Source organism: Coregonus lavaretus (genome assembly GCF_964263955.1).
Source record: "Coregonus lavaretus genome assembly, chromosome: 30".
Lineage (NCBI taxonomy): Eukaryota > Metazoa > Chordata > Actinopteri > Salmoniformes > Salmonidae > Coregonus > Coregonus lavaretus.
Genome location: NC_140017.1, coordinates 12,149,925 through 12,166,302, shown reverse-complemented (window position 1 = coordinate 12,166,302; position 16,378 = coordinate 12,149,925). Strand labels below are relative to the sequence as shown.

General features: G+C 43.6%; 1 protein-coding gene across 2 annotated transcripts in view; it reads right to left on the bottom strand.

Annotated features, from left to right (window-relative positions):
* The window catches only part of LOC311105458 (exocyst complex component 3-like protein 2), a 35,336-nt gene extending 19,804 nt beyond the window's left edge, over positions 1-15,532 (bottom strand). Inside the window, exons 1-3 of one of the 2 annotated variants that reach the window (XM_084147615.1) lie at positions 15,439-15,532; positions 4,580-5,060; positions 4,242-4,462 (exon numbers count right to left, since the gene is read on the bottom strand). In XM_084147615.1, the coding sequence (XP_084003741.1) occupies positions 4,242-4,462; positions 4,580-5,040 (682 nt within the window). In that variant the 5' untranslated portion in view covers positions 5,041-5,060; positions 15,439-15,532. Of the gene's footprint in view, positions 1-4,241; positions 4,463-4,579; positions 5,061-8,944; positions 9,076-15,438 lie in introns of those variants that run through there. The other variant, XM_084147614.1, reaches the window with a different exon arrangement.
* Between the last annotated feature and the right edge of the window lie 846 nt (positions 15,533-16,378).

The window sequence follows — 16,378 nt, the reverse complement described above, 5'->3', positions numbered from 1 at the left end:
CTGTCATAAGGAACATACACAGCTAATGTATAGCAGTGGCACCACCCTTCCTCAGTGCAAACCAAAAAAGTTATAATGTTGCGAGGGCCGCCTATGGGATCTATGAAGGCTGCGGCTATGGCACATATTATGTAACTTTACCTTGAGGACCTTAGGGGGAAATGTTGGGCTTTTTTATTCCCAAAAGGAGTCAAATAAATTCTTCACTCAAACAAAAGCACTGACTAAGCAAGATATGTAGTGTACTCTCTTTTCAAATTGTGCAGGGTAAGAACGCACCTGCAGAACTGCCATCGAGACGCTCTCCAGTCATGCTGTTCAGAGCCTAGCAGCACAGAGGGTTATATTGTCCAGGGGTGCCAAGCATGAAGTAAAATATGAGCCTCCTTCCTGGACTGCAAAGCCACAGTTCTCTCTCCAGTGAATTCAAAGCAGCGTCACATGTTCCCCTTAAACTGTATCTCTAAGATCCAAGACCCCCATCTACACCCACCACCTCCTCAGTCCTCTGCAGGCTTTCTATGGGTACTGTATGTGGACACCTGAGCTGTAGAACCTCAACATCTCCCATTCTCTGGTACCTATTCAGCCTTTATCTGTTTGTGCTGTAGTAAAGCCAACTGCTATGTTCGTTGTCAATGCCAAACAGATCTGGGACCAGGCTAGAGGCAGCCTGCCTGCCTTCACATCTCAGCGTGTGTGAGGCAGATAAATATTTTCCTCCAAAAGCAAAAAATAAAATAAGCAGAGGAGCATCCAACAACTTCCCCACAGCTTCACCAAACTCCCCCATATTTCTGCAGGCACAGCTGGGTCAAATCTGTTCCCCCCTTCCCTTCCTACCCTCTCATTCCATCCCTTTCTCCACAATCCCAAGCTCAGCTACAACAAAGCGAGCCTGGCCCTATCCTGGCCCTGTCCTGAGAAAGCCTTTGGTCCTGGGCCAGCCCTCCAGGCCTTGGTTGTCCCTCCGGATGGAGAGTGACATGGCGTCTATGTGAAGTGAGCGGAAGCCCAGAGACAGAGAGGCCTCCTCCCCAGCCACTCCCTCCCGTCAGCACACACCCAGGCAGGGCTGGGACCGATCACATTAACTCATCCTGGGAGTCAGTAGTTCACTGCACTCAGATTCCCCTTTCTCCTCAATGCTCTGGACATTCGACTGACACTAACAAAACAAACACTAATCAGATCATAGGAAAAGTGCACTCCCTGGGTTGTCACTCTGGCAGAAAAGGCAGCTCTGCCCAGCTTCATTTTAATTTTTTTATTTGACTAACTGATTGCTCGTCATACTGTTTTTCTATGAAAACACTTTTGGCACACGGACACTTGAAACCGACTGTGTTACAACTGGTGTGTTTCAAGGTCATATATTGAATATGAGAGGAAGCAGCATGCATTTCATCACGGCTAATATAGCCATTTGTTGCTAGGATCCCAATGTGGACACAGTTTTCACAGCAGCTACTGCAGGACATGAGCCAGCGCTAGTTATGGTTTTATGGTCCAGGGGCCTTGGGGTTGTCATTTGGCAAGGGCTGGAAATCATTCACTAGGCCGTGGCCTGCACCTCCTATATGGTCCTGTTATCAAGGCGCTCTCGGATGCCGTCTGGGCCGCTATAAACTCAACCCAAAGTGGACCCACCCAGCCAATCAGAGGGTTATGACACATAGAGATTATGGCTACAATGTTAGCTGGGTCACCAGCTAGGGCTGATGATGATGGGGGAGCTGGGTTGGGACAGGGGCTGAGTGCTTGGTCAGAATATGTTGTAATACGACCCTAGCTTTCTGAATACCTGAGGCCAGGTTGGTTGCCACACTCATCTGATTGGAAGAGCACTGAAGGGAAAATTCCATGTGAAGGTACAGGGAGCAGTGTTGAGGTTGCTATAGCTTTGTGCCCTTTCACACCATACAGATTTAACTGCTTTACTTTCAAGGCACGGATGGGTTGCAAGATGTGCTGTGGTATCGCATATGATTACATGTGTCCTTAGTTTCAGTATCTTTCATGTCTGTATTCCCTTTTCTATATTCTGTCTTGAATCATTTAGTATTAGCACACTGCATATTTGGTTGGAAGATCATGAAACAGTAGGCAAATAGTCTGAATAGTCACTCACTCTCCATTACTGAGGTATTTCCTGACACTTAAGCACAGCCACACAGTCTACGTAGCCGAGCACAGACTGTTTTCTTTCTGTAATGAACGCCACAATACCGATGTCTGCAAACATACACTGTCCGTTCTGTTTCCTTAGCTCATGGCTCTTTTTTTAGGACCAGTCCAGAAACAAACAGCCTCAAGGAACAAAGGCTTTTTCCATGTTGAAGGAGGGCCCAACTCTTTACAGGGGAATGGCCTGGTGAGAATGTTTGTGCTACTGCTATTAAACCATCTTGTCTTAATAAGAAAATGATGGTGTAAATATTTACCAGCCTCAACATAACCCTGAAAAGACCTTTAAGTTTCAGTTTTGTGGCATGAGGAAATTAATCTAACAAGCTATGACTGAAAGAAACCAGAGTTCCCTACTGGTCATGTCTTTGTGGTTTAAGGGGTTGCTAAAAACCAGCAACAGTTTGTGCTGACAGCTGAGAGAACAATGCCAGAAAGAGCCGTGTTTTTCCCTATCAAACACAGTCAAATAAACAAATAAAAGGCCTTTTCGCTGTGGGTCAGCTAGGGGGTTCACCCAAGAAATAACACACATTGTTGAAACACACAGAGTGGAGCACGCATCCCATTCCTCCTCCGTGGATCCCTCTTTCATCACTCTCCGTACGGCACTCATGCATGGATCCCCGGGGCGAGGTGTAATGGTGTAAAGCTTTGATATGAGAGCCTGTATGGCTGAATTTCTAAGGCGATCAGGCCATTCTGTCCTGCTTCACTAGTCTCAGATCCATCATGGGGCCAAGGGGTGCAGGTAAAATGGCATGAACATGGAGAAGCAGCATCTATCTAAAGATCTATCCGAATGCGTGACGTGTCCTCTGGGTCATAGCAATTGAGGCATGAAGACAACAGCCTGTAAACAACACATCTCAGTGATATTTTGAGCGTGATAAGATGGTATTTGGACTGCTTGCTTACTGAAAGGCCAGGACACAGAGTGAACATGTCTGATCCTGAGCTCTCAGCAGTTTATATGTGCTGTTTGTAAAGCTGGTTTAATGGCCCTCTGCATTCTATTATTATTCTGTTTCCACCACTATAACCCTTATCTTTACTCCTCACACCGAGAGACAGGCAGAACCTGTTAGTAATAAGCATGAAAGCTGATCTCTTGCCATGCTGACATGGTGGAATACCATTACTGAGTACCCACACACTATCCCGACCATTAAGCTCTAGATTGTTAAGTTCAGACTCACCGAATCAAGTTCTGTGCGTTACACATATTTAGTAGACCTATCATTAGAAAATGATTAGTGTATAATAATCATTCAATAAAAAAATGGTTTTCCAACATTGGATATTCTAAGCAGAATGGAGTCCATTTTCCAGCAACCCCACGATGTGGTTTATGTGTTAATTGTACTCTTTCATACCGGAGATGCCATTTAATGAACAAAGGTGGGGAACGGAACATATTTAATGGTGAGGAAGGCCAGAGTAATAGTGAATAAAGCCCCAACAGCCCCACCTTACATTAAACATTTGTGTGGGAAACCCTTTGGTTGGTCCTCCTGCATTGGGATGGACAGCATCTCTCAGCAGTGGCCTAGTTGGACCTGGTCTCCTCTATCCCAGCGCCATCTTTCTCCCATTGTTTCCCAAGTGTCCAAAAATAGCCCAGACATTGATAACATAATCTCTGTTGTGAAAATAGTAACATACTGCAGAGATTATGGCGGGAATTATTGTTTACTGGAAGGGGGCTGACACATGGAATGCCCAGCTGAACTGAAGTAAACCTTGGCCATAACTATCAACTAACTTCCTGCATAGAGTGCTTCCCTGTCTGTTGTGGTTTTACTCATTGGTTAAAATGTGATTTAGTGATATATTCCACGGCAAAATGTCAGTTTAAATGTTTGGGTTATTATCAGCCACGATCTCCATTCATTTTACCAGTATCTTACCTCCTCAAATGTAATGGTGAGATAGCATAACCTTACTGTTACCAATCAACAGTCAATGAAAGTCATCATGAGACCCCAGAGTGGATCACAGTGCATACTGGCTGATCCTTAGTAGCCCAGCGCTCCACTGAGAGCTGTCCTTACCTGAGAGGGGCTCCCTTGGCTTCACCTCCTCCACCACCTCCACCATCTCCTCTTCATGAGACGAGTGGTCGGCCATGGACTCCCTCTTCAGCTTGCCCAGGCCCACCATCTTCATGAAGGAGAGCCGGCGGCTGGAAGAGTCGCCCCCCTCGCTCTCTGAGCAGAGCTCCCCGTTGGGCAGACTTTCCTTGCGAAGGCTCTCCCTGCACTTCCCTGCAAATCTGTGTGGAGAAGAGGGTGAGTTAAGGGTTAAGGGGTTAGGTTATAGGAGATGTGGGCTGAGCTCAACATCCTCTACTAAACCACTCCTCAACAGCTTTTCTCTACACCTCTCGTACCTGAGTAAGCTTCCCTCTGAGCTCCGTCGGCCCTTCTTCTTCTTCTCTGAGGTGGGGGTGCTTGCTACGGACCCCTGAGGGGAAGGGGTGGCAGTGCCCTTACTGCGGCCTGACATACGGAGCCCCTTGCCCAGCTTGCCCAGAGTCTTCAGCGGGGAGACGCCTCGGATGCGTTCCAGGGTGCCCTTGAACGAACTCTTCCCTGAGCCGCCACGTCTCCCCTCGTTCGCCTCATTCTCATCCTCCTCGTCCTCGAAGGGGTTACGGTCTCGTGGCGCGCCCCCGTCCAGGATTGAGTTTGCCTGAGCCCATTCCTCATTGTCACTGGGCACCTCAAAGGGGCTGGATTTCAGGTTCAGGCTCATCTTGCAAAGGATCAGTTCGCCACGCGTATTCTCCAACTCCCCGTTCACCCTGCTGCCTCCCTTCAGCCGCGCTGGGAGGTTCTTGAGGATGGGCATGCTTCCACTTGGGGGTTAAACTAAGGAACAGAGAGAGGGGGAGGGAGAGATGTGGAATGATTACAGGGGACCTTTCCAAGAGATGCTTCCATAATAGTACAGTATGTGACACATCTGTCTTTGTTCATTTTAGTAGGCTACCTGATTAGATTTCTTCTGACACAGATAACGAGGACAGTTACTAAAGTAACTCAGATATACAGTTTAAGATAACAGTCATCTGTTCACCCAATGTTACTGCCGCACCCTTGTGTCGGGTAACAGGAGAGTTCAGATATCGGATGGTTAACAGCAATCATTCTATATAAAGAGTATATCTGATAAAACATTAACAGGTAACCTTCCGCCTTACCACCCAAACAGGAATCACCATGGAAACTCTAACCCTTCTTCCGTTTGGGTGGGAAGGCGGTTGTGAATATTGTGCTATGTTATCATGGTCATGTGGCTGAGGTCCAGGATCTGGGCCTATTTTATTAGGTTTCAGATCCTTGTTCTACTTTTTTGACCCTTTTCAAGAAAACATGTTTGTCCCTCTCAATGGACTTCCTGCCACACCGAGCGCCCTGGGATATTTACGGCTGATGACAAGGGGAAGGGACAACGCTGAATCACTTCCTGTGTGTGTGTGTGTGTGTGTGTGTGTGTGTGTGTGTGTGTGTGTGTGCGTGTGCGTGTGTGTGTGTGTGTGTGTGTGTGTGTGTGTGTGTGTGTGTGTGTGTGTGTGTGCTCAACAAGCTTTGGGAAAATGATGGAGACCACTATTTCCGTGGCCTTATTTTGGGGAAATTGAAAGTGGCATCTGAGAACATTTGAGTGGGAAGTCCTGAACTGATCAATTGAAAACTCAGAGACCTCCTATGCTCACCAATTTACAATGTTCTCCTACCTACTCCTACTGATACTTGATACAAACATAAAACGTATTGATTTTGTTCTAATGAATGAAAATTCATGAATGAATTCTGGGTAAACTAAAAACGAAGTCAGACATTATGAATGATAAGCTTGGATATAACATATTCTAAAACACATTCCATATTAGATTTAAAAAATACTTGATTTATGATGTTTCACAATAACGTGATTTGCTTTACACAAATTATTATGGAACTATTGTTTTGTGGCTTGCCTGAGTGTTTTAGAATGACAATGCGTCTGGATGCTTTTTCCATGTGGGGGGCTGAGCATTCAAGGTTTCCCTGTGCAATCAGAGAGCCAACCTCCAGGGGAACCACACTGAGAATATTGTGATACTGTATAAGAGCGTTATACACAGCTGAACTTATTTAGACCAGATCGCTGGCTTGGAAAAAGACCCACCTGTCTAGAGAGGGTATGTAACCATTGGGCAAAGGAAACTGCTATGACTGAGACATTCAACTGATGACTGGTTTGTGGAAAGGGATATTACAGTGAACCCTTTCATTTTTGTCTACACAACATGGACTTAGCCAATACAATGGCTATATGAGTCTAATAGATGTGACCGAATAAGCCTGTACATGACTCTGGTTATAAATGTGTTATTACACACCCTTACTAATGAGGTCATGACTTTCAGAAAACGCATATGAGCAAACAACAGGAATCAAGCCCAACTAGCGGCATGACAACAAGGAAACAAAAAAGATGCTGAATAGTTCTGCAAAGCAAATGATAGGCCTTTCCTTTACTTTTGGTAGAAAACACAGAGCCTCATGAACAATGGCTTTCCAATTTCACAGATGTTCACAGAGGGATGTCAACATGAAGCATGATGTTGACAAACCGAGTTATGTAAGCATGTGGCATTGCCGACAGTTGGTGACACCAGTGACACGGATGTCTGATAAGCTTATGAGAGCGCTGTAACAAGTGGTCCAATGGACAGCCCTCCCTGTTGTGTATCCCTGCTCTCCCACACCTCCTCATCTACTCAGCTACTAAAGCCACACTGCAATTCCTGCTCTAATTATAACCTAATCAGAGCAGCCATTATGAAAGCAGCGGTTAGATCACTGGGGGAGATACGGGGACCACTTTCCCAGACTAACTCCACTTCCTGTCTCGTCCAGGACCAAGTAGCGGACAAAAGGGACAGGTCCCCTCCCCTCCACCTCTGCAACGGGCCAACGGCACAACTCACCAGCCAGGCCAGCCATATCTGTTTTGTTTACGCACACTATCGGAGGTCTCATCTCTCTTGACAAAGATAAACTTCCAAAGCTTATACACCATGTCCTTCTGGATTGGCTGGATATGTATGATGCCAATGTGTTGTTTATTAGCCATATCAACAAACAACCCTCTTTAATCTCATGTCTTGAGTAAGCCGACGCTCAGGCTAGACCTCTAGCTATTTCACATTCCAGAGACTAAGAAAAAGGCTTTTAATAAGTTTGAACTGTTGAACTGAACACAATAGTGTGTAATTAAAGACTTCACCGGGTCCAAAGTCCCCTCTCTGCAGACATCTTGTCTCTTCTATGAAGGTCAGAAGGGAAAGAGCGGGCATCAGGCTACTGCAGAGAGACCAGGCCTGCCGTCAAGATGTGGCAGATATGAGGGGCTACGCTCCGGCTCCATCCTGGCCTGAGGCCAGTGCTTAGAGGAGATATTGTTGGAAGGTCCCCAAAAACATAAGGTCTTGTATAACTTTCCTTGAGGACAGAAACTGTCCTGAGAGTGACAGTGTTATGGAGACTGGCGACATGGGTATGTGAATGCAATATAACATGTTAGCGGCATAGGAAATACCTGTAGGGGTAAGTACGATTACATTGGAAAGACTGTTTTTTTCCTCAATTATTTCCTCATCTACGAGGAAAAATGAATCAACAGGTGATTTCGCCCTTCAATGTCCTTGATGGGCCAGATTTCATCTCAATCAAGGCTTCCAATCTCAGTGTTGGCTTTGAACAATGAGCTCTAATACTTTATCAGTCATCAGGATCATATTAAGGGATGAAGCAATGCAGCTCACTATCATTTCAGCATTGTTCAGTAGTTGCAACAGTTAACACAATTGCTATGTGTGCCCTTTAAGACTTCTGCAAAGATTGTGTTTTTTCCATGACACGTCCCTTATTTCAACATATTTAGGGCAGTAAATTGTTAACTGTTCTCTGGTAGACCCATGACTAAATACACAGGGCTGTCTGTGAGCAGAACTACAGTTTGGGGATAGGGATCCTCCAAAAAAGAAGTGAACTTTCCTGATTTTCTTCTGCAGGAATAAAATATGTCACAGTCAGCTCATTTAGAGTTCAATTCTCCTGAGAGTGGAATAAATCATGAATCTCTTGAAAATGCTTGAGTTTATAAAGAGAGTCAAGCTCAGGGTTCTGCATTAGAGACTAATCTCATCAGTTAATAAATAATATTTATTCTGCAAAGGTTGTCTCAGGCCAAACCTTTGTAGAATAAATATTATGTATTAACTGATCAGATTAGTCTCTAATGCAGAACCCTGAACTTGACTCTCTTTATAAACTCAATAATTTTCAAGAGATTCAGGAATGAGCCACTTCCCAAACTAGCTACAGATTGTAACACCAGATAATGTGATTTAACATTTGTTTTGTTAAATTGTCTAGTATTACAATCTGTAGCTAATCCCAGACCAGAGTTTGTCATAGCCTACTGCCACAAAAATATAACACAAAAGCTGAAAATCGGAGGTAATCTCTGCAAATACCTTTCAATTAAAATATAGCACTTTATGTTTCATCATACACAACATAACAACACTGAAAAATAATTAATACAATAACAACCTGTAAATGTATCACATTTCCCTAGACACTACTGTTTGTAGGTTAATGCCATTTGTCAATGTCATCAGTGTCAGTCCATTAGTAACAAAATCATCATGAATATCCAATAACAGTTAGAGAAACTCACAACAGATTAATCTACTTACATGATTCATGATTGCTCGCTTATTAAAAACATGCACCAAAAATACAAAATAAAAGTGAAATCCTAGAACTAGTCACAAACCAAGATAAGGTTGTCTCGTCAGGTGAGAGAGTGCTGAGCTCAGTGCGTTGCTGAAAGTTCCGTAAAGCTTCCACCCTTTATTTTCTGTGGGCTGGCTTCTGGACTCCTCGCCTATCGCTGTCACTCGCAGCAGCAGCGCTGGCATCGCGCAAAGGTCTCTAGAGTTGCTGTTAGAATCAAGTTAATACGTTTTCTCTTACAGACTTGTAATGCCACGCTGTCTTTTCTGCGCGTTTCCAGTAAATAGTATACTTCCGCGTAATGGAAGAAAATAAACAGACGGGATTCCCCTTGAATTTCCAATCAGGTGCTACGGTGCTACAGTAGGCTACCTCACCTGTCACATTATGACCCATGATCAGCCAATGTCATGAGTTTCTGGCAGTCATCCCAACTGATGATTTATTAGGAATGTAGACAGTTTATTCACAAAAGAGATGCATGATGAAATGTTATTATGTGTTATGCATTGCATTATTGTGTTATGCAAGCCTACCTTTGTCTGTTCTGTGAGAGTGACACCCTCTGCAGTCTACATAAATAGGATGCTATCATAATGAGCATTGATGGCAAAATTCCATGATGGATATTGTAGGGTAGGTGGTGCCATAGAGTTATCATTTAATCCTAATAGGCTCCCTACACATATTTTGCCAAGAGAAAATGTCCATTAAGATTGAATGCAAAAGTTCACCTTGTGCCTTCTGAACGAATGGAACACATCCCTCAACAGGTCAATGGCCTGTCTCTGCCCTTCTGTCTGGACTCACTGGCCTGTAAGTTGTACAGAACAAACGGCCTCAGCACGTGCTGAAAGGAAGTCACTCAAATACATATTAGTTCACTCTCAAAAATACAATAGGAGTTGTGCGCGAATGCGTCACGGCAGGATACATTTCATTTGTGGCAGCCAATAAGGACGCCATTGTTTGGAGCCGTGTTCGACGAAACACCACAGACTACACAAACTCCAGTTTTTCTCTAAATTCTGGCACTCAGTAAAACATTGAGAAATCAGTTTGAGCCTGGGAGGCTGAGAGCACGGTAAACAACTGGGGAAAAGCTTAGCCACTGATGTATTGATGTATAAACAAAGGATGGTCCCGAGAGTGCCCTTTCGGCCTGGCTGACCTGGAAACCATCTTAACATTCTACAAGGTTAAGTCATGGGGGCAAGTCAGAGAGTCTAATACACATGAATTACAAATATTTACTCTCTATAGTTGGTGGACACTTTAGAATAGCAATAGTTTCTCGTAAGTGTCTTTTGCACAACGCTCACCAAACAAGCATACAACTTTTAGTGATTTTGACTTTGAAAATGGATGGTGATACTGATTAACCTGAGCTGCCGCCGGACATAGACTCTGAACCGAAATAATGAGTAGCCACTACCAGTCACCTTAGCATGCAGTTCTTTAAGGACAGTTGTGTACTCAAGTCATGGTGGAATGCCATAACTTATTTGTCAGGGCCAATGAGTTGCATGAAGATACACTACACCAGGGGTGTCAAACTCATTCCATGGAGGGCCTGGTGTTTTTGGTTTCAACTAAGCCATAGACAACCAGGTAAAGGGAGCTCCTTACTAATCAGGGACCTTAATTCATCAATCAAGTACAAGGGAGGAACGAAAACCTGCAGCCGCTCAGCCCTCCGTGGAATGAGTTTGACACCTGTGCACTACAGCATGGATTTACCCTCGCTGAGATATTTGAGAAAGTCACTAAATGCATTGCACACCATTTCCGTTAGGTAGCCTAGCGTTTAAGAGTGTTGGGCTTGTAACCGAAAGATCGCTGGTTTGAATCCCCGAGTCGACTAGGTGAAAAGTCTGTCGATGTGCCCTTGAGCATGGCACTTAACCCTAATTGCTTATGTAAGTTGCTCTGGATAAGAGTGTCTGCTAACTGACTAAAATGCAAACGTGATACAGTTCTGTATAGTCTCTCTGGCCAGAATCAGGGTGCTCTGCATGCTCCAGTGGTTGTAAGAAGAGACGATGTACTGCATGGATATGAGAGTTGGAATGAAAGATATCATCTTTGACACCTTTCAGCATTCCATTGAGTGAGTCCTCCCATGTCCTGTCCCAAACAGCCAAACTAATCAATTACAGATTGCATCTATCTGAGTGGAAACACTGAGCACACTACTAGTCGGGTCTGTTCCTGTTAATTGGCATGGGGGTGGTGAGAGGGACAGGAAACATAGCCACTGGCAGCACATCTAAGACGTGCTATGAATACAGAGTGGCTATTTCACTGCGTGATTTGGCTTCTATATAGAGGAGCCCGCAAATGGAGTGTATTTCAGGTTTTAGGGAACAGGAAATAGCACTGCATAAGATTGTCTTCTTCATTGTTAAGTGCAACATTCTCTCTCTGTCTCTCCATCCTTTTCCCCAAGCTGTCACATCAGTTCACCTTGGCAGAGTTTCAACGGTTTCGTAATGGCCCCCAGCAGACCTGTTGGTTCATGTTGGATCCTAAAGGGCCAGCGGTAGTATTATTTTGGTTTTAGATAGTGAGTTATCTTTAGGAATGTGGAATGGATTCCAAATCTTTCTCATCTCAGCAGATTGAAAAGACAGGCAACACAATGAGGGTAGTTCTAGTTGCTCAATACTTATCAGCTCTACCACTGAGGTTCAGGAATTCCTAAACGAACAAGATTGTATGTGATTAGAAAAGGGTTCCATCATCTGCATTAACTTTCACATTCTCAAACCATGCATATTATGCAGTGGCATCTGCATTCACATGTTTGACAAATGGGCAGGTAACACTTTGCTTCAGATAAGCCAAAAGATACTAAAAAAAAATCTTTAGAAACCACTCTGTCCACACAACCCCAGGCTGTGTGTGTTTCTCCAAAACCACAGACCACTGGTATGGCCCTGGAACCACTGCCAAACCACTCAAGGCTGGATGACACAAGGCGCAGATGTCAGTTCAACGTCTAGTTTTGATTTACATTGGATTGAGTTGTTAACTAACGTGAATTCAATGTGAATTCAACAGAAAAAATCACCATGTCACCCTCTCTGGCCAATCAGGACATTTTCCTTGTTTGTCGCCATGGTTATGTAACCTTCCCCAAGGCAGCACCTGTGTGTGGGGTCATCGGGGGGCGCTCCAATCATAGCCTGCCTGCATCCTGCACTGATCGCCCCACACGGGCCACGGGAAGCCCCCTCGGAGCACCTCTACCACCCCTCACTGAGTGAAGGGCCCCTATTGAATGCCCTCGGTTCATCAGTCTCAGTGTATCAATCTGTCTCCTGTCCCACTCAAACACACACAGTCAACAGTACAGGAGGAATTAAGGTTATCCTTTATTTGCGCTGACTGCAGTAGGTAGCATCCTGGTGCCTTCACGATTCACCATCTGAGGAGCGGATAGACGTCAAACTCGTTCCCTGACCTGAAGAGGTTCAGAGCGTTCTAATTCAATGCTAATTCAGGTGGACGGCAGAGGAAGGTAGCTAGCTTATCACTCAGCAGGCGAGTCAATTGTAATGTAGACTGTAGGAAAAAGTGGATAAAAAAGCATCTGACAGAACAATTTTCGTCATCAAAGGGTATGCTGTAATGGCTTGGTGACATAATTATGGCTTGGTGACAAACCACACATCCCATGTTTCTCTCTCTGCCTAAGCTTTTCCTTCCTGAGTTAAACTATTTTGCAATCATGACATTGGTTCCGCTGACCTTGGCAAAATGACCATGATGTCCTCAGTTTGGCAGGCATTTCTATATAAAATAAAAATAAATGGGTCATTTAGCAGACGCTCTTATCCAGAGCGACTTACAGGAGCAATTAGGGTTAAGTGACTTGCTCAAGGGCACATCGACAGATTTTTCACCTAGTCGGCTCAGGGATTAGAACCAGAGACCTTTCGGTTACTGGCACAACGCTCTTAACCACTAAGCTACCTGCCGCCCATACCTGTCCCTAATGTTGATAAATAAGTTGCTATTTTTTGTCATGTTTGTAATGGTTGCTGTTGTTTACTGGTCATAGTACACTGTCAAAATAGAAAGACTCAAAACACCAGGATTGTGTAATGAAACCATGAAAAGTAGTGCACTTAACCTGAGATCTGGTGTTTGGAGGGTGCTTGAATGTAAACCCAATGTAAGTGTTATGATACACAGAATGTGTTTTAAAACAGAATGGAAGTACTCTGAAACACCCAAAGTGGTTCTTCAATCAGAATATTGGTGTTTTTAAGAGAGGGTTGTGAAAACACTTTATGGGGTTTCAGTGCATGTAAAAGGCAGCATCAAAACACATTGGAATTGCATTTTAATGTTACATACTCAACTACACAGCCACACTGTAAAAATATGATTCTGGGGCGAATGTTATTTTACCAAAACATTTAAGAATAAATCCAACTTAATATGTTGCTCAAAATGTAAGTATCTTTTATGAGGATAACCAAAGATAGAGAAAATGGAGTGACTGAACTCATTGGAAGTCTCTGGTTTAATCTGCTTGCACTTCCTATCTTGCCACATAACTCTGTTTTTAGAGAATTGTGGGTAATTCAAAACATGTTGACATTCTTATATACACAATGTTGTATGCATGTTTGAAAAAATAAAATTAGATTTCTATATTAGTATTATTAAGCAGCTTGTTGTACCATGAGGGGTAATGAATCATGATGAATGGATATCAGAACCGTCAGGCAAATTGACGTTCAATGATGATACGACCCATTCCCACATTTCCAACTTCAAATGGTGGAGGCAAATACAGTATCCTTCAATGCTTACTGTAAAACCTCTAGCTACTGCTGGAGAATTTAGCACTGTGGTCAACAATGCCTACCAAAATGGGTTACACTTACAAATGATTAAATACATAAATCAATGTTAAACATTAAAGTACTCCAGAAGACGTGATCTAATTCTGCACTAGACAGGATTTGAAACAACATAATGGTGTTAAGAAGTATTAGAGAAAGGAAACGACACCAAAAGAGAAGGTATCTAATTCTGCACTAAACACGGAAATAGTGTTTTCAACCATTTATGGTCGTGCTCCTGGCAAGGTGTTGCTCAATACCTGATTAAGTGATGTTACAACACACCTGTTTCAAAACATCTCAGGATTATGTGTTCAATACTCCAGCAAAGTTAAGGTTCCGTCTCCTTCAAGTTGATGGCAGCTCAGTTGCCACTAGTTTTGGTGTTGCAAAGCGCTCCATTTTAACAGTGTAGTTATCCACTTAACACACTTTATAGATTGAAAACATGGTATGATCTCTCATAAGGAACTGTGACTGCTGTAACTACTGTATTACTGTACTGACTGCTGCATTATGTTATATCACACCATGTAGCATCATTTAGGCTAGACAGAAACTCTTACATTATAGTGGGAACAGGTCTTGTTCCCTTGAACTGTCCTAACTTTAATTGCCTAGGTGTACCTGTGTCCACAGTTGTATTAAGGAGTGAACAATGGGTGCCCTGGTTACATGGTGCCTCACTATAAGACATCTCACAGTAAGGCTTATACTGGCCATAGCACTGTAGGCCTATATTAAGCTACTGTTCATATGATTAATCTTTGGACTTTGTCATTGTTGCTCTAATGTTTATAGAAAAAGTTCTTTAGATTTTCCCGTGACTGTGCGTGCGTCACAAACATGCAGGGATAAACAATACAGACGACAACAGAGATTCCCTGATGGACGTTTCGATAACCATCAATGAATCATCAGACTGCTACTCCCTCAACACTGGTCAGTGTAGTTCAAATTTAGTACACCTCATCAAACAAGGCTTTTATACCATTGAAACATTGATTAAAACGGCACCGAAGATACAACTTCACCCACGAAATTCAGTTTTTAAAAAAAATGTCCTGAGCAAGATAAAAACATGCAACAGATTAACAACTGTGGGTAGTCCACTATGTGGGATTAAAAGTTAAGTAAATCCACTCTGTATATGTATGTTCATGTAGTTACCTATGCATGGCTTTTCCTGATCCACAAGGCTTTGGAGCCCTGTATGTATTTTAAAGTGCTGCAATACATGCTAACAAATGCTGATCTTGGCAGAAGTTGTATTTAAATGATGTTATTCTATAGGCTATAGTAGAGACAACAACAGATGCATAAACATACCATACAGACTATACATGAAACAACAGTGGTATATGAAGAAAACAAACAGAATGTTATCCACTGAATACCGCCGCTCACTTGTCTCTCATTGGTCTCCGCTCTGACCAATACAGAACCCAAGCCCTGCTCTCTATGAGTGGGTGAGGACACATGCCTCTGAGGGGAGCTCTGACTGGATCCCAACCAAACCAGGGGCGCCCGGACAACATCAAACTGAGATGAAAAGTCTAAAATGGCGTCACCCAGGCCCAGAGTCCAGCTCTTACCTTGTTACGTTGTTAAGAAGAGGATCCCTGTGGTTCTCACAGCAGTGGCATCCCTGGGCCACACGGGCATGTAACTGGTCGAAGTGTGTGCGTGAGTGGCTGTGTCCTTATAGGTCCGAGAGCTCAGAAGTAATGCCTGCTTCTCTGTTCCAGAGGCTCGTCTGGATCTCCAGGGCTGGCGTTGGCCATTTCCTGGCTGTAGCGCAAGATGCTTTTTCCTGAGGAAGTGGGCCATCCCATTTTTGCCCCCCACCCCCCCCCGCCTCCTCCTCCACAGCGAGCTACAGGCCCCTCAGGGAGAGAGGCAGATTATACTAATTGCCTTAAGAGAGAGAAGGGGAGTAGTTATTGTGGCTAGACTTTCATTTAGTTTATTAATTTATTTGTTTGCTTTAGACCCATATGTATGTTGAATCACCCCTCTCATAGAGATGATCTATTTTAAGTCTCCCACCTTAGGCTACCCCTATGCCCTATCCACCGGCTATCAGGATGGAAGCGAGCCCACATGGAGCTGAAACGGATCTAGGATTTGTTTTGGAGAATTCTCCCGTTACCTTGTTGTCTTGCACTTTGTTTATGAACTTATTCTGCAATGAACACACCTACACACGGATGTGGTCATAGAGTTCATGTGTACGCTCTTTGATTGAGGCCCATGTTTGTTTATGTGCTTTGAGCGTCTGTGAGACTTTAGGATGTATTGATGCTGTGGAACAATGCACTTGGAATTCTAACCCTTTACTGTATACTGTTTGTCCAGCCTACATAATACCCTGTCTTTTGAGTAGCGTAACGTGGTAAAAAATTATAATAATTGGATTTCACCTAAGTTTAACATTCTGTCATAAAGAGCACATGTTCAACTTCATAAAAAATGTGTTTTCCCATCTCAAGAGGTTAAATAATAAAAATGACTATAGTAAGTGCCTATTAAGTA